Source organism: Ornithodoros turicata, chromosome 5 (genome assembly GCF_037126465.1).
Source record: "Ornithodoros turicata isolate Travis chromosome 5, ASM3712646v1, whole genome shotgun sequence".
NCBI classification, from domain to species: domain Eukaryota; kingdom Metazoa; phylum Arthropoda; class Arachnida; order Ixodida; family Argasidae; genus Ornithodoros; species Ornithodoros turicata.
Genome location: NC_088205.1, coordinates 56,948,802 through 56,968,181, shown reverse-complemented (window position 1 = coordinate 56,968,181; position 19,380 = coordinate 56,948,802). Strand labels below are relative to the sequence as shown.

Sequence of the window (19,380 nt, the reverse complement as noted above, 5' to 3'; positions counted from 1 at the left end):
GAGCAACGGGCAACACGAATTACACGAAAATACATAACGAAGCTCAAACCAGCAAAGCACACTTACTTTTTTACTTTTACAATTTCTCCTGTGTTTTTTCTTACAAACAAACAATCGTTTACTTCACACAGAACCATAATTATATACAGACACTACCCACAAACATCCGTGGGAATTTGCGGAGATGGTTCTCTGGTTTTTGATTGTGGCTCTGTGTGAAGTAAAAGTGTTTTGTTGGTTTGAGCTTCGTTGTGTATTTTCGTCTAATTCGTGTTGCCCATTTAGGCTTGTATGATGATGGCTTTTGCCTGCCAGCTTGTCTGCGCTTATGCTGTTTTCTTCATCTGCTTTGGCGGAAGTGCCAGAATGAATAGCGCAGGTCGTGTGTGCGCGTTCAGATGAATAAATTAGTTCCGGTAGTAACGCTACGGGAGCAAGTAGGTTCGTTACATATCCATCACCATAATATCGCCATGCAAATCAGCCAAAACCCAAACACAGCTGGAACGAGCGACGAAAGGAAAAACCCCGATCTAGCGAAGACAGTCTGCCTAAACTCGTTACACAGACAACCTGATGGCCCAGATAAGTCGCTTTCAGAAAAACAGTTGGTTATTCTACCGGTCCGCGGTTTTCGCCTCGCGTGTCATTTGCTTGCCAGCTATTATGACCTTGAGAAAAGATATTAACTTTACTGCCAGGAGTAACATCCGCCTCACAGGTATTCAAAATTGTGAAGTTGGCTCATTTTTTTACAAGTCCCACTCAACACGTGGATCTTACCTCTAGCATTTCACGATAGCATGCGTAGCCTTCACTGTCATGGTGCAGCAACTTTCCCAACGCCTGGATGACAAACTTGACAGCACGCTGCATTTGAAGAAGTTTTTTAGTAGGCGACATTGTTTGCAAGCAGTATTGCATCTCTGTCCCACCTTCGTTATGTGAAATGAAATCCTCATAGGTGGTAGAGCGCTCTATTTGTGCGAGACACGGAGTACAGAAACATAGGGTATATATGAAAGCTCTGTATGATGCCTTTGTCTATCGACAACTGCGTCTTTTGTCATTGTATATACGGCACTACAGTCATAGATAAAGCATTCTGAACTATGCGATACTTCATTCCAATTGTAACGGAAAACGAAACAGAAAAAAAGTGTGATGCTAAGACCTGTGGGAAAAAAGGGGGCAGGGGCATTTGGCATCATGGCCAAACATAGCGCGTGCGATCGATATGGGATCAAATTTAGCAAAAAGGTCGCTGGAACAATTCTGATCGAAACCAAAGTATGAAACATAGTAACCGCTGAAAAAAACTTGCAGGTGACCCCTTTCGTCTTATCTTTAGAGCGACTCCTTGGAGCAAGTTACTCGTGTGCAGACTCTGTTTTCGCTCTACCATCACAGTGCAATTACTCTACACCATTATTATGTCGCATGTTACACGCGTCATTGCCTTCACGTTAAAGACAACGGAAGCGACATTTGTCAACTGCAAGAAAGGATCCGAAAGGTGTAAATCTTACGTAGAATTATAGTGCAACGAGTATTTTGTGGGTACGGTGTACGGATGGGCATATTTTTGACAATTACGAGCCGGCTGGGCCGCCCACCTAACACGATCGCCCATGGAGCGCGCGCTGCCGCAAAGCATTACGGGAAAATCTGAGGAGCGCGTGACGTCAAATATCCCTCGAGCTCCATGTGCGGCTGCCAGGTGAACGGGATAAACACGGCGATTTCCGAACAACGCCTCAAAATGTTCGATTCGGAGATCTTGTGGAAGCCTGAAGAGAGAGACACTTTGATGAACAGTACAACATGGATAGAAATACATCACTTATGAAGCACCAATGATTTCAAGAAGGAGCTAAGTACATGTTACATTTTCGTGTGAAATCGTTTGCGTCCCGGGTGCACGTGATATCGCACGGTGAATGCGGTGAATGTAGGAATCTGTTAGTGCGCACAGGTGGAGCAAAAATTTTACATGATTGAATGTGACGCAGGGTTTGACGGCCTGGTGTGGAACAGTACAGTGCACGATGGGATGTAGTAGGTGAGTAGACAAGCATGTGAAAGAATGACATGCAGGCAACCTTTCTGCGAGCGTCGAGTTAGAGAGATGAAGTTCTTGTTTTAGTTTAGTTATGCTGCAGTAAGGCGAGTATTCCTAGCGATGAAGCGAGCAGCTTTGTTTTGTTCAGACTCAAGTTTATCAATTAGGTACTGTTGCTGCGGGTTCCAGATCATGCTGGCATACCCCAGCTGCGGACGGGCAAGAGTGGAATACGCGAGCTTTTTTATATCTGGCGGTGCTAGGCGGAGGTGGCGGCGTAGGTACCCTAGGGTCCTGTTGGACTTGGTACTTAGTTTTTCAATGTGTTCCTTCCAAGACAGGTTAGCGCGAAGGATAACATCCAGATACTGAAACGAGGAAACCTTCTCTAATGGTGTTGAATTTATCTCATAGGCAATAGATACAGGTGACTTTAACGTTGTGAAGGACATGTACTTTGTTTTTTCAGTTTTAATTTCCACCTGCCAGTTGAAGCACCACGTATGTAACTTATTTAGGTCTTCCTGAAGCAGAGCACAGTCCTCTGAGTGTCGGATCGTACGGTACATGACGCAGTCGTCAGCATATAACCTGACGTGTGAAAGAATGGACTGGTGCAAATCATTTATGTAAATTAAAAAGCGGGCGGGACCAAGGACGGACCCTTGCGACACACCGGACTTTACAGAGGCTGGAAGGGAGGTTACAGTGTTAACAATGACTGAGTGGGTCCGGTTACTCAAACATGCACGTATCCATTCACAGATCGTCGGGTTGATATTAAGAGACGTTATTTTGGACATAAGACGGACATGTGGCACCCTATCAAAGGCCTTCCTGAAGTCTATAAAGATTGCGTCTGACTGACCGAAAGAGTCGACACTATTGTGAAGATCGGTGATAAGTTCAAAGAGTTGGAGCTCACAGGAATGACTTTTCCGGAAACCGTGTTGATTTTCAAACAGAACGTTGTTGCTTTCCAAGTACGACATGATATGCGAGGTAACAATGTGTTCAAGTATTTTGCAAGGGATGGAGGTTAAGGAGATCGGGCGATAATTGTGGACACTCCCCAGGTCACCCCCTTTGTGAATGGGTACGACATTTGCGTGCAGCCAGTCCCTTGGCAGGACTCCTTGGTCAAGAAAGTCTTGATAAAGATGGCTTAGATGGTATTTATTGGTTAGTTTTAGAACCTTAGTATCAATTCCGTGGGAGCCTGGAGAGCAAGAGTTCGGTAGCTTATCTATGTAGGAGGATACACCGATTGGGTCCACAATTAACTGGAGGCATGCCCGGACGTGAATTTTGTGAGCGTGGGTATTAGGGAGAGGGAATTGCTCATCAGTGAATACGCTTGAGAAGTATGAGTTAAATAATCACGCTGTAACTTTGGAGTTGTATGGTTGCCCTTCAGGACTAGGGATGGCAGGAGGGTTTTTGGTGTCCCCTTGGTTTATTATGTTCCAAGCCTTTCGTGGATTGGTTTGAATCATGTTGCGCAACTTGTCACTATAGAATGTGCGCTTACGCTTCTGAACAGTGGATTTGTACAATCTAGCGCAGTCGTAGTACAACCTCCAAGTGTCAGGAGAGCTTGCATTCGTAGCCTTCCGGAAGAGTCTTTTCTTCCGGTTAGAGAGGCACTTAAGCTCGCGGTGAAACCAAGGACAAGTATTCGGATAGAAGGTATAAATTTCTCTTTCTCACGTCATGAAGAGCCCTGCGAATACGGACCCGGTTTTGTTCTACGGAGCACTCTGTTCGTTTTGCCTCGAAGTCATCCAGGAAATCCAATGAGAGATGGGTTCGTACTAGGGATGTGCCAACCTAATCCGCGAATCCTCGAATCCTACGCATGGATTCGAGATTCGGGAATCCGAATCCCATTGCCCAAAACTGCGAATCGAATCTTTCGAACCCACCAACCACGTCTGTTTGTTTCCTTTTAAAATCGGCGCCTCCAAGCCTGCTGGGCCGGCGGCCCCCGGGGCGCGACAAAACCACAACATAAAGCTCCGATATTACAAGTTTAAAAGCAACATGGTTTTGCTTTGATTGTTTCTTAGTTTCATGGAGGGTATTCAGACTCCTGAGTTTATATGTATAGTTCGTGTAGTCGATGAACAACATGTTAAATAAGTTACACTTAGGAAGATATATATGCCCAGACAGCACAAGATGTTGCAAATGTGTTACATCAATACTATACCTCTACGTTGAAGTGTTGCAGTCATGTTTCATGTCCACATTCGTCGTTGTAGCAATATACTTGCTTCAATGTTCATGATATGTCTCAAAGATTGCGTAAAGCTAACATTGTGATGTTACTGAAGCAATGTTGAATATGTTATCTGGCATTTGTATCTCAGGTAATCTGGCATTTACATTGTTGATACAATGTTTTGCAAGCAATGTCAATGCTATGTTGCAATTGCATTTCTTCCAAAACGCTTAATCACCAACGTAAATTCAACGTTTGTGCAATATCTGTTTCAATGTTTTTGCCGTATTTCAAAATATGCGTAGAGCTAACAGTGTGATTGTGTTTCCGAAGCAATGTGCGTGTGAAGAAATATCGCAGTTACATTGATGATGTGGTGTTTGGCATTCAATTCTAATGCAATGTTGCAGCATTGCTCACAAAACAGTGCATCATCCACCAAATCTTAGCGTTGCAACACTATCATTATATCAATGTGCCTGCTGTATTTCGAGAGCTAACAGTGTGATTCTCTTGCGTGAGCAATGCTGAGCACGGTACATTGAGGAAACGCCGCAGCTTAGAAATGTTACCTCTAGGCAACGTCTGAAAGATTGCAGCAACATCGATATTGCTGCAATGTTGTTCGTTTTGCACGCATCATTTCCGAGACGCTTGCTCCGCGTACTCCAGTAATACAAAGTTTGCACGATCTTGTTCAATCTGTAATTCCCACCAATAAACAATGAATGGAATCTTCGGAACTTCCCGTGACGTTTGCCCGTCATTTATCAGTTTGTTTTTGGCGACGTGTTCAAATGCTGCGGCAACGTTTCATGCACAAATGGGAACTTACCACAGTGCCTCTACAGGTTTTCCCGTCCATTTTAGTCCAAGTGCCATCTGAAATAATCCGAGCGTCATCTGAAAAAATCCAGATGCCATTTAATTTAATCCGGGTGCCATCTGAATTAATCCATGGTGTTTTTAAGCACTATAACAGTGTATTCACACGAAGGACATCCCCGCAGAATATTCTACAGACATGTAGTGGAAGGAAAAGTAAAAAGCTGCTGACAGGACTTAAAGGGGCAGTAAACAGGTACAAAATGTGCACACTTGTTTGTGTTATATTATTGAAACTTATGCAGTAAAAACTCCTTGCAATTACTAACGCTCAAAAACAAAAGGCGCTTGCATAGCGATGAAATATTCACTGCACTCTCGCATTTTAGCTCCGCCCCGCGCTCTAGTTTTACGTCATTTTGACGTAGCGGTTTCCTCACCAATTACGATCGAGTGTTCCACGTATGATTTTATTTCAAATGCGGAATTGGACTAGATGAACGTGAATCCTCTTCTATTCACAATCTAAACAGTTACAGCTTCAAACTGAAAAAGAAATGCGTTTAATTTAGGTATCATACGCGCACTACGTTTTCTGGGCAGTAGCACGCAGCACACCACGAGCGCGAATGAATATCCGGGACTACAGTTCCGGAATCTTAGGTAGGTGCCACTGATCTCTATGTATAAAGGCTGGATCGCGCATGGGAGAGGCGTGCATTCGGGCCGCCATGTTGGAGGGCCCACTGGTGCCGGCTGCTCCCATAGGACACAATAGGAAGCGATTTCATTTGGAGTATTTATTGCGGTTTAAACTGGCATGACATGCCCTTTAGTTTAAAGGAAATTTTAAAAAATACGGGCAGCCCCGCTTGAACTAAATGCAGACAACAGAATGCGTTGGGCCCACCAATATGGTGGCCGGCCTTACACACTATGGAGTACCCTATGCGCGACCCAGCCTATACTATAGATACTATGATGGAACATCTTCGTCATCTTCGAATGGTTCCGACAACTGGGCTGCCGTATGGTTTGAGCCACGCAGCATCGCGTCACCAGCTCGCGTGGTACAGTGGATAGCGTGCTGGCCATGTCACGTAGTGACTGGGAGGAACCCGAGTTTGAATCGCGTCATGTGATAGATGCCCAACTGTTTACGTTTGCGCCAGCCGGAGATGTTGGAGATGTCATGACGTTGAATTTCGGAACCACGGAGCGCAAAACGTCGTTTCACGCAAACAAACTGAGAGCTCCGACTCACAGCTGATAACGAAGTATGTTTATTGGCTGGTAATTTGAAACGTCATGTGCGCAGCTCGGCCCCCCGATTGGACGGCAAAACGCTACGTAGCCATGTGACGTATACGTGGTGGAGAGAGGCTCGCCCCTGACTCATCCTTGAAAGCAGTTATGTGGGTCAATGAGCTGGCACGAGCCGAACGAAATGTATATTTGGGCATTATGATCTGCGTTCTTTCATGGGGTATCATTATTTCAGAAATGTTTGGTGGCCTGTTTACGGTCCCTTTAAATTCTGCTGCGTCTTATGTTGAGCATTCGCACAGCGCCGAGATATCGAGTGTTAAAGCAGAAGCGTAGCAGACGACACCATTGGTCATGTCGTCTGCTACAGAATATCTTCGGAGTGAGCTGCAGGATATTCCACACGGTTTGAATAGCGCGAAAAGGCATGGCTCACAACAGCAGATGACACCACTGGTGCTGTCGTCTGCTACAGAACGTCTTCTCACTGATGGCGATTTCGGGTGATGCATTTGGGGCACTTTTTTCTGCCCCGAACCCGAGCGGTAAATTCGGGTGGTGCGGCCAGAGCAAGAGCCGCGTGTTCGGATGATGCACTACGGAGCAGTTCGCTCGCCCCAAGAGCACTTTTTTGGCTCTTGCTGCGAGAGGCCGAGCCAAAACCGCTCTCAACTCTCTTCTTCTGCTCTCGACGGCGAGCATGCGCATATATGTGCCTGGCGAGTGTCGTCTGCCACGTATTGCTCTTGCGGCTATCATATGGCCAGTCATCTGTTTCTTTGTTGCGTTCACCATTGACGGCACGGATCTTTACGAAAGTAGTAGCGATGAAAGTTCAATTGACACCGATAATGCGAATTATAAAGATTAACCTGCTTCCCGCAAGCTATGCTTGTGATCAGGTGAAAGTGCTCGACGATGCCAACGACATGCTGGAAGTTCACGAACACAACTAACGCACAATGCGTTGCGAGCGCAGCGACCCTCGCAGAAGAGCGGTAGAGCGTCCGACAAATTCGGGTGATGACTGCCCCAGAGCGACTCCCGTGTAAAGCATGCACTGGACCTGGGCGCTCTCGCTCGGATTACCAGGTGCATCACCGGAAATCGCCATGAGCTGCAAGATATTCCACGCGGTTAGAAGAGCACAAAATCCATGACTCACATTGCAGATGACAACATCGGTCCTGTCGTCTGCTACGGAATATCTTGTGACTAAGCTGCGGGATGTCTTTCCGTGCTCTTCAAAACGCAGAGAATGTCCTACGGCAGAGTCACAAGACATTCCTTCGCAGACGACAGGAACACTGGTGCCGTCTGCTATGAATATCATGCTTTTTCGCGTTCGGCTAACCGCGCGGAGTATCCTGCAGTTCAGTCAGAAGATATCCTGTAGCAGACGACAGCACCAGTTGTGTCGTCTGCTATGTGAGTCATGCCTTTTCGCGCTCTTCTAACTGCGCGGAATATCCAACTGTTCAGTTAGAAGATATTGTGTAGCAATCGACAGCACCAGTGCCGTCGTTTGCTATATTCCGCTCCAACTCCCAATATCTCAGAGTCGTGCGAATGTTCCAGATAAGACACGGCACACCTTCAGTTCCGTCAGCAGTTCCTTTTTTACTTTTTCTTCCACTAAAATACTCTACAAAGATGTCCCCGTGTGAACACACGGTTATAGTGCTTAAAAACACCATGTATTAATTCACATGGCACCCGGATTAAATTGAATAGCATCTGGATTTTTTTAGATGGCGCACGGATTAAATTGAATGGCGCTTGGATTATTTCAGATGGCACCTGGACTAATTCAGATGGCACTTGGACTAAATGGACGGGAAAACCTGTAGTTCAATGTTGGTGCAGCATTTTGTGACGATGCAGATTATGTTGCTCAGGCAATGTTTCACGTGCTGCGGTGAGGTAACATTACAATTAGTGTGACCATTATGGGGAGAATTATTTCAGACTGTGAGAGGCATATTCTGGGGCAACACTGCGGACGCACTATGGGAGATGATTATGGACAACAGGATCAAGACGAGGACAACATAATCTCAAAGAAAATTTATCTGACCGAGAACCTGAAATTAATTACAATCCATTCTTACGCACATGTGAGTGAGCGCTGACGCTCGATATGGCATTCCTCCATAGCATCAGTGCGACCACAGCCCATTGAGCCATCGCGTGGCACAGTGGTTAAAATGATCGCCTTCCGTGCAAAGACTGCGAGGTAACACGGGTTCGAATCCTGACTGTACTGTCTGTGGTTTTCCCAGAGCTTCCCGGTAGGCTTTCCAGACGAATGTCTGCACCACTCCCCTGAAGTCTGCCCAGTAGCAGGACGATTACTAAATGTGTACGCATACTGTGTTCACTTGCACATATATCACCAAGACTGTAGTGCTCCTCCGGTGTTGCTTTTGTAACGTTGCTACACTGTAAAGTAACTGGTCATTGGCAGTGTTGCATCAACATTGCAATATCAAATTTTTTGCAGTGTTGTTTCGGTAATATTGTTGCAAAATAACGAAGCCGGTCTTTAGCAATGTCACATTTTTGCAATGCTGTTTCAATAACATCGTTGTAGCATAACGAAAGCGGTCATTAGCAACATAGGGATGTCATTATCAATCAAACATGTCAATGTCATTAGCAACATCGCAATGTTTTTCTTTCTTTTTTTTTTTTATTCTGTGTTAGCCCCGCGAAGACATAGCAATGTCACTGCAACAATTTGTGCTGACTAGGTGGGTATGTCTTCTCCCGAAATTTGCTTTTTTATTAAACAAAGATATCAAGTTCTGCTTCAAAACAGTTTTCAGTAGAAGATTTTTTTTCCCTGGCTTTTTAAACTCTTTTTAAAGAAAGGATTCGAACGATTCCAGATTCGTAAGATTCGTGGATTCGCAGAACCTTCCTTGGATTCGGATTCGGATTAGAGAAATTCTGGATTCCCATCTCTAGTTCATACCTATGTTTCTTCTCCTTTGTTTTTTCCCGCAGCGGGAATCAGACGTACACCGAAACGGCAAGTTGAGGTAAAGATTTGTGCCTTCTGTTACCATGAAAATACAGAAGGGGCCGCTCCTTCTTTCAGCCTGATGTACTTCGTTGACAAGCTAAGGCTAATGAGCACCTCCGGATATGTTTTGAACCATTCGTCAACAATACGCCTGCGCACTACTTGTCTTGTTTCACCTGTCTCCAAGTAGGCATAGACGGATTCGCGGCCACAATAAGTTTCCCGTCTTTCGGAAACACTTGAAATATGACACTAATAAGAAAAGTCAGACATCGGCGGAATTTGAACTACGCATCTCTCGATTGCCAGTCGAGCGCCAATGGCTAATACGGCCACGGAAACAACCACAGACAAGTAGAGCGTGTTTGTTCTGAAACATACCCTGGCCGAACGAAAGGTAAGACAGCCAGCAATGTAAGCAGCAAGACTCTTACCCCTAGAGAGAATGAGGTCACCTTCCTTCGGAAGGATTTTGGGGGACAGCCTCGGTATAGTGTTGTTTTTGTAATAAACGTCAGTCGATGTTTGACGCAGTGTTTGTGCTGTCTACCCGTGTGTCGTTCGTCCAAGGAAGACCCTGTCCTCGCGTTGCCGAAAGGAAGTCGGCAACATGCTGTAGCACAGCCAGGAAACATTTCACAAGCATGTACATTTTTTCTCGTTGCGAAAATCAACGTCCGATCGCAAAACAACCGCGAAATGAAAGTCAGGAACTCCAACAGGAGAGACAACGTGCGTCACTTCCCTGGTCTGCTACGGCGGCGCGACGACGCTCACCAGGGGCTCAGAGTGCTCCGCGGCCGAACTTCATATCACGCTTATGGCGGCATTTCAACTAATATACGTAAATCTAAGACGAATTCCGCGTTGTTTTGGTGCACATCGCAATATAAGGTGAACAGCTTATTTTCGCTTCTGTCGTGAAGTATTTAAGCGGTAACCGCATATGACGAATTCTTGACGGAAAACCGGCCACCGTCACCGTTTTTCCGGTGAGCCAACGCGAGCAATGAGAACTTCACCGTTTTCGCGACGACAGCGGTGGTCAGTAAAATTTCGGCGAAGAGCGGAAGCGGCCGCTCGACGGCAGCCGAAAGGACCGCTCCACGCGCTATCGTTCCACGAGCGGACGTGGCGGGCATTTCGGATGCCCGTATGACCATCCTGGGAACTGGGAAGCATGCTGCCACCCTCCTGCTGCTGTCTGAGGGCGCCTTTGTAGCGCTCGCTTCGCGAATATGTTTTGACCGCAAGAACTTCTGTGTGCCACTATAACTTTCCTATGTGTAGTAAAATATTTATCAGTTAATTTGAAGTCCAAATTTAACACGGACTAACGAAACGCTCGCTAGGGCGCCACCGTCCACCGCAGTGGAAGTCTGTGCATGCGGTTCGTCCCGCCGATTTTCCGTCGAGTTGTCGTGCTGGTGGGAAAGTTAGCCATTTTTCTGTCGAGAAATCGTCGTATGCGGTTACCGCTTTATTGTCATTGCTCGTTTTTATCGTCAGTTGGGTAGGTTGGTCTCTTTCACCGTGTCCACGTGCTCACACTTCTGTGAAAACAGAAGTACCAGACAAAAAGCTTGCACAGGATTCGTCTGCACGTCTTCGCTCACCGTCATCCAGTAGTGCCCCCTCTAAGCACGCAAATACGCTTCAGGCCCAATAAGTACGATAGCAGCCCGCCCACAGCTCTGTTGTAGGGAATTTGCATTGAAAACGGGAAGACCCTGCTTCAAGGACCGCATACAGACATAAAGACATTTTCGAGTGTTTCACGTTTTTTCACGCGACGCCAGAAATATTTCAAGTTCACTCGCTGTGAGCATGCACTCCGCCATACAAACAGAGCACTACCAATTGCCACAGACAGTTTCGTACAACATGCGTCAGCCACTAAAACTTACTCTGAGGGGCCGGACACCCAATGTAACGCAAATTCGCCGGTCAGCCAGGGCTAAGACCAAGCAGGTGGCATGCATACAGTGAATGCGCCATCCACTCGTTCTTTCCACAAACTCCTTGCCTGCCAGATGGCGCACGACCGGTATGACCCACGCTGGTAACACATTGGGAGGACATTCTTGCATTTCCTGAAGTGCCGTTAACCAAATCTGCAACATTCGATGAACTCCTGTTAGTGTTGGCACGTTACGCGCGGTCGCGGCACATTTCTTTTTTTTTTTTTTTTTACTGTTTCCGTTTCTATCTAACAAAATATGGCGGTGGCCCCGGAAAAAAAGCTACAACAAAGTAGCTTGAGGGCATCCGGGGGCCGCACTGACACTAGGCAGCACTATGCAGAAATACAGCACACAAGTATGCAGTACACGGTAAAGATAAATAATGCACAAGATTCAAACACACATTAGCCTATGCTACATATTCTCATAAACGTAAACTTTCTGTAGTAAGTACACATATGGCACAGGAGAATTTAAAGGGTACAATGCACTGGCAGAATACGCATAAACAGGTTCGCGCAGTATATTGCTTCTGGTACGGAGAAGTCTAATATGCAGCGCGATACCAAAATTACAGCTAATCTTAGTGATCGACACGAATAAAGCCCGCCTTACCCTCGTGCAACGCGTGGTCGTTAGAAGTGGATGCTGCCATCGTTTGCGACAGCGATTCCCCGCTTTACTCGGCACATAGAACGGCATAAAGTGATGTGACCGTGGAAAGATCGCAACTGGCAAGCAACTACTGTCAACTCGTAGCAACATCTTGTGCTTGTTATCCATATTAATGGTTTTGAGCTTTTCTTTTTTTTGTTCGGAATCTAAGGCCCGTTTATACTACTGCGCAACGCCGACGAGCGAACGAGCGCAACGAAGGTGGCAGCCGTAAGCTACTCGCTGAGTGTTTATACTGGGATCATAGCGAGGACCAGCGCATTCTCGCAGCCGTGGGCACGCTTCGAGCTGGTGTAGAGCACGCTCTACTCTTGACATTGCGCTATTGTCAGCACTCGCCGACACACGTTACAACGCAAATCCCTTGCGGGGCTCGCCATGCACGAACGTTGCTATGGTGGCGCAGCAGCCCAAGGAAAGGCACGACCTACCATATTCTACGCGGCTTACAAATGGCATTGAACAACACCCCCATGTAGCTGACCTCAGAGATATTTGGCTAGTAAAATGCGTCGAACCTCCGTTCACACGCAAGCCCATGACGAAAATTGAATGATGACAGTTGAAGAAAAAAGGCACCAGCAGTGGGATTCGAACCCACACCCTCTGACTGGCAGTCAGAGAGGCAACTAATTACACCATGCTAGCTACCCTCTCTTAACGTACCTTAATTGCACATTGTTTAATTGGCTCATCCACTACAATATGTCCCATAACAAGGTTTGTTGTTCGGTACCAAGAAAGTTGAGCCTGTAAGTTGTCAACGATTTCCGGGCGTGGTCACTGATTCGGATCTTCGATAGGCTCACCATATTGAGCATCGTGAAACCAAGGCGCAGTGCTAGATTTCTGTCATTTATGATCTTTCTGATCTGATGGATTGGGCTGCGATCAGCGCTTCCTTCTTGCAGTTCATAGTGTTTTGGGCGGGTCACGGTAGTTTACAGTTTTCCAGCCATCCACAGTATCGCCACACCTTCAGTGAATACACTTCGGAGCCAATTTCACTCATAGCCTCCGTCGCTGCCTTGGGATCCCAACAATGACTGAGACACGCCAGGTTCTCGCGGAAGACGGAGAACTTCCAGTGATTGAGGTACTACGTGAAATAGAGACTGCTCGGCACTACACCCGCCCGCGTGCACACATTCCTGGTCCTCAGAGAAATTCGATACCGTCCCAGAAGTAACTATTATCGAGTGGCGCACATATCTCTAGTGGCTTGTAACCCATGAAGTAATATCACTGCAAGCACCGTTGTCCGTGCCTGTCCCCCCAGTTTCGTCCGGTCTCCCAGGTTTTCAGCGAGAAGATACCAATTTTCCCTGACGCCTTTCGAGACCATTTCTAAACTCTGCAACAAGAGAAATTTCATAAAATGTAGTGGGCATGGACCTCTTCTATGCAAATCGACGGAATTACATCGTAGTCGTGGACCATTTTCCAAGTTTTTTTAGATCTCACATCTTAAGATGACAAAGGCGTCGAACATAACTGCACACCTGCAGGCAACGTTTGCCTTACTACGACATGCCGGAAGTCGTCCCATCCGACAACGGGCTGCAGTTTCCCTCGGTCAACTTCAGATAATTTCTAGCGACGTGCGACATGTCACCTCTAGTCTGTTCTGGCCGCAAAACAACGGGCTGGCAGAACGGGTCATACAGACAGACATGAGGCCCTGCTGGCTCATCGAACAACGCCAGGGATTCTCACGCACAACTCTTTATGAGCCGACAACTGCACTGCAAATTACTTGTAATGCCCACTACGCTCGCTCCTTCGTTGTTGCACCTACCAAGATATCGAAGACGATACAAACTGGAGCAGAGCATAAGTGCGGCAGCATACAGCCATCGAAGCAGGGATACGGAACGACCTCGGCTGTAGAACAACACACCAGTGCGGTTCTCCGCTGGTGCTGCATCACATGGCAGAATTTACAGCCAAGGTGATATACGGTCCATACTTCTCCTGGGCATACCAGAAGGACGAAGAACCATCTCCAAACGACGATGCATGCCATACAAGCTCTAATGGGACTATCCAAACGCGGGACAAAGTAATGCGAACTGTAACAGCCCGAGCGGCTACAAACAGTACTAATGTTATGATTTCATTTGGTTTGATGTAAAGACAGCGTGTTGTGTGAGCACGCGAAAACGCACGTGTTAACATCAAAAAGGGGAAGGTAGACTCTTAAGGTAGACGACGACGAAGGCGCTCCGAGGGGCTTTGGTAGCGCGAAGCATCCTGGGCGTTTCTGGAACACTGAACGAGTTATCCTTCGGAAGAGTCGCTGCTTCTGAGCTCCTCCGACACCGCTCGACCATGATAGTATGTACACTGTTAGAAAAATTTACCTTTTGAGGTATAAATCGCTCGTGCAATAACTCCCTTTTAGGGTATAGATGTATACCTTCCGAAAAGGTATAAATAGTTTATACCCTAGTGGAGATCAAGAATTTATACGCCTTGGGTACACAAGCTATACCACTGCAAAGGGATGTTCTAATTCAGTTTGCGACAAATTTTTAGAGGAGGGAACTAGAAAAATCACCTTTGTAGGGAAGAAAAGCAGACAAAAAAAGAGAAAAAAAAGACACCCATACACATACACACTATACATACGCGCAAACGCACATAGGTGTGAAGTAGAAAGCAAAGCTCGTGCACATTACTCCCCAAGTAAAGAATTAAAAAACGAAAGAAAAGTTTCGTATTGCCAACTGTAGGATGGGACAAGCGCAAGGGGCAAGACGGCTCTCAGAGTTTGGGAGTGTGTAATCTTCAAGTATCGCAAGATAGACATCTACAGGGCAGCATCGGAACAGGTCCCATCGTAGCCTTCCGTATATGTGCGGCATGATGCGCACTGCTGCATTTTTTTAATACAAATTCACTGAATTGTAGCCCACAACAGTTCTCGCGAATGTTCCACTGGCAACATTTATACGTATACACGTCCTTCGGACAGCGACGCCAGTCCGCTTCGCAACGCGCACTATGCTTTTCAGCGGGACTGCTCCATGGCGTGGCTGGCGTGGCACTCGCGTGCACGCGCAGCATGAACTAAAAACACTGACGCACGAGCTGAAGCGTCGTTCACTGCTTTGCACAGAAGCAAGAAAGAGACCGGTATAATTTTGATTGTAGCTTCGTAACGGAATCAAAGTTTTGAATTATGATAACAAGTACGGAATTAACATAGCATGTAACGTAATTTGAAGTGAACTTGTTTTTGCATTTTAATGCCCCTTTAAAGCAGGCCAGGGCTAGTTCTCCTGCGGGTTCCGACCCAATGTGGAGTCGTAAGCAGTATGTGCGTTAAATAGGCGCCCCTCTTTTGGAGCACTCAAATCGGGAGTACAAGACACCCGGAGCGGCCACTAAACAGCGAAAAGCAACTTTGGTGCGCTACACTACTCGCTCGCTGATGCCGCTTCCTGTTGTCTGCTCATGCAGTGCACAGACGGCTTACTTTGAACCTATACCAACGTTGGAAGAGGCGGCAGCGGTTGTGAATACTTTTCCTTGTAACAGCGAATGAAATGTAAAAGATGGGAATTTGTAACAGGCACCATAGGAGCTATTTACTGTGAAGTTGACTGCATTAAAGCACTTCATTTTCCGCGAATAACGCGAATAACCGCCGATATCCGTGTGGAAGTTGTTCACTTATAAAAATATTAGTTTCCCGAAATGGGAATATTGGGTAACATAGTACTCCCCTTACTTCTACCGCCTCCCATACAATATCCATCAAAGAGGCTCATCCATCCTGGGATGAAACTTTAAAATATTTCCCACAGCAGCTAGTTCCTGCTTTCCACCATCATTTGTGTAGATGACATTTTTGAGGACACCATCTCTGCGCGCAGTTCGTATGACCCGGAATGAACCACTCCAAAAGAACCGTTGACCAGGACCCTTCTTCGTTACTAGGACCAGATTTTGCACGTTAATGTCTGGTGTGCCAGGATCGTGTCTGCGATTAAATTATCTCTTCATCGCTTCTTTGTGGGTACGTTATTCCTCTTGTGTCTTTATGTCTTCTCGCAGTCCAATCTCGTCTGCTATATCCAGTTCAATATCTGCTGGCAAATAACAGCTCGCTCCACGTGCCGCAGAATATGGACTGCACCCAAGACCCGCCGTGAATAATCGGTTGTGACGATTCACTGCAGCTTCCAGACAGCTGTTTCCACCAGCCTCTGAACTCTGGGTACATGGAGATATATTGCTTCAGACCTCGAATCGCCCGTTCCGCAAGTCCATAACTAGATGGATGGTATGGTGACGACGTCCTGAGGGTAATGCCTCTTTGCGGAGCCCATGATCGGAGGCCGCTATTTGCAAACGCAGTCCCGTTATCTGACACCACACATTTTGTATTGCGAAACATGTCTCGTTCCAGCAAAGCTATAACGCTGTTGGTATCTTCCTTTCCCAGATTTTGTGCGACCATCCTGGTGCACTCGTCCTCTAGCTTTGCCCTCAGACTTTTTTCTCAGCTCCGCGAAGTATCGATGTACAGTCTAAAATGGAGTCGATGAATGGCGGGTTATTGTCACGCGATCAGTTGTGGGTGTAAGTTTGGCTTTGTTCATTTGACATTTGGGACAAGACTTCACGTACTTTGTTGTTGGCTTTTTCATGTTATTGCAGCAGAACCTTTGCCGTAGTCTCTGATACGTCTTCCAGAACCCGTCGTGGCCCCCAGACTCCGGGCTGCCTTGGTACAGGTGCAGTACGTCTGGCACCAAGGTGTCAGGAACCAGCAACCTGTCTCCAACGTGCTGAAAGCATTCCGTCCCTTCCCATAACTTAAAATAATTGAACTTGGGAACTGGACTGGAACATCGGCAGGCGCGAAAGTGCATTGGAATCGGTAAAGTCAGGACCTGGCCTGTGTGTGACGTCAAACTGAAATAATTGTAACTCGGCAATCCATCGAGCAATCCTACCCTTTGGCTCAGAATGGCGCTGAGGATGCTGAGATTATAATGTCGTCAATGTAGACATTGCAGAACTTTCACAGGTGCGGATCCAAGACAGAGTTCATCATCTTCTGAAACCACGGTGAGGAGCTTTTCCAGACGAATCTTTCCGGCCGAATCCAGCCGAGTTTTTCCAGCAGAGATCGAAGTGTGTTGTAAACGCTGTATACTTCTTGTCCTCCTCTCTCAACGGAACCTGCCTGAACCCGTTTGAGAGACCAATACGTGAAAAAACTGAGCAACCACCGGTGTCATTAATGATGTCATCAATTTTCGGCATCGGGTTGGGATCGGGTAGAGATCCGTCTGCATCTTCATAAACCCATAATCGGTTCTCAGGCGCAGGCTTCAATCTTCCTTAGGAACAATTGTAATTGGTGATGCAAATGGCGACACGGACAGCCGAATAACGCCGGCCTCTAGCATTCCTCTTAGTTCTTCCTTTAACCGATCCTTCTTATCTCGAGACATTTTGTAGGTTTTTTTACGAACGACAGTGGTGTCACTAAGAGTGAATGGCACCTCAAACTTGTATGTTGCCAGGAGGATAGTTACCTACTGGTTGCAGTTCAGGGAAGAGTTTGGGCACATCGTCTTCGCATGTTACTCTGCGTTCGTCACAGTGGACCAGACAAGCTTTTATGGCGGCCCGAGAGCAGAAGCTGGTATGGCACGTCGCCCATGACTAGTGCATCGAGAACGAAGTTTATGTACTGGTACACTACTTCCAGCTGTGTCCAGTCTCTGTAACATCATCGCTATCCGTCATAGCCCTGAACATGTACTACTTTGCCTGGAGAAATCTCTCCATGTTTCAAGACTTTCTTGCTTACAAGATTAACAGAAGCGCCGCTGTCAACAACTGCTTCAATTTCCTTACCATTCACCAGAAGAGGTATGTAAAGCAAACCATTATTAGTCAAGAATACAGTCCTCATTTTTGTGGTAGGGTGGGACTGCGTAACCTTGCTTATTAGTTTTTTTATTCCTTTAGTTCATAGAGCTCTTGTTTGAAACTTTCAACCATGTCGACAGTCACCAACTGGCAAATGCGAGATGGGCAGCTGCGCTGGTTGACGGCATTCCAAGGGTTGTTCCTTTTCGATGAAGCAGGCTCAGCACCTGGTACACTGACACAAAGTTCCTTCAAGCATTGCAGGAGTTCCACTATCGCCTTCGGTGCTTTGACGTGTACCTGTTTTTGAATTTCTCTCGGAAGACCATAAATGGACGATTTACGCAGTGGTAGAAGGCGGCGACAGCTTGGGGTCTGCCACTTGTAGAAGCCTCCATTTGTCATGGAAGTAATCAAGTAGGCTTCCTGAGCGACATTTATAAAAGATTGCTCGGTCCCACCTGTCAACACAATTCTCTCCGAAAGACTCCAGAAAACTTCTCTTTCAGTCATCCCAGGGAAGTCTAAATGTTCCAGCATATCATACCATTTCATACCATTTTTTAGCCATGCCCGTCAGGAAGAAATGAAGGTTATTTATACGATCCTCATCAGTTTTCCAGAAGTTTTTCGCACAGGCGTACTCATAGAAGTCCATCCATGTGTCTGGGAAGGCTGTTTTCCCATCAAACGGCTCAAGTTTTGTCCGTTCGAACCTATGCTTGTCTTCCAGTCTTGAACAACAACAACAACTTTATTATGAGATTATGAATGGGGAGTTTCATTGCCAGGGGCGATACTCTACTCTTCCAGTCTTTATGTCAACAGGCTAGTAAGGAGTTCCTGAGTCCGAGCAAGCTGTTGTAGAACTGCCATCATATTCTCTGTCGCCGCATCGTCAGCGTTGGTTGGCAAAAACAGAATCCAGGCATCCTAGATTTGATCAGGTATTTTTCAAAAATTGCTGCATGCAGTCATGATTGCCCTGACTGTCTCCTTTTCCAGCAGTGCACCTGAATCCAAATGAGTCTTGTCCATGGCGCATTTTAGCAGTTCCGCTGTACCAGCCTCCAGGGGCACATCTTGTCGGCCCTCTTCTTGAGTCCGATATTCCGCGACGATGACCTTCTCGTGGGAGTCCGAAAGGAAAATTCCACCCACATTGCAAATAGTTTGAATCTTTTGGACTGCGTCAAATTGTAACGTTTCCTGGTCTAAAAATCGACAGCCCAGGGGAACCAGGCTTTATTCTTCGTTGTCACCCACGAGACTTTTTTTTTTACTTCCGTGTTAGCGCCGCGAAGAAACTGTGGCTATGAGCGGCGTACAGACGTGGACAGATGGGGAGAGGGCAGCAAGAAGGAGTGGGGAACAGGGGGGTTAGTTTGCGTCCTGGGCCGACTTCAGGAGGAACTGTGCCGACATTCGCCTAGAAAGGCTT

At 46.6% G+C, this 19,380-nt stretch overlaps 1 protein-coding gene across 2 annotated transcripts in view; it reads right to left on the bottom strand.

Annotated features, from left to right (window-relative positions):
• The window catches only part of LOC135396064 (sister chromatid cohesion protein PDS5 homolog B-A-like), a 131,130-nt gene that overhangs the window by 107,978 nt on the left and 3,772 nt on the right, over positions 1-19,380 (bottom strand). For both annotated transcript variants that reach the window (XM_064627108.1, XM_064627109.1), the window contains exons 3-4: positions 11,313-11,519; positions 784-870 (exon numbers count right to left, since the gene is read on the bottom strand). In XM_064627108.1, coding sequence (XP_064483178.1) covers positions 784-870; positions 11,313-11,519 — 294 coding nt within the window. The remainder of the gene's footprint in view (positions 1-783; positions 871-11,312; positions 11,520-19,380) is intronic.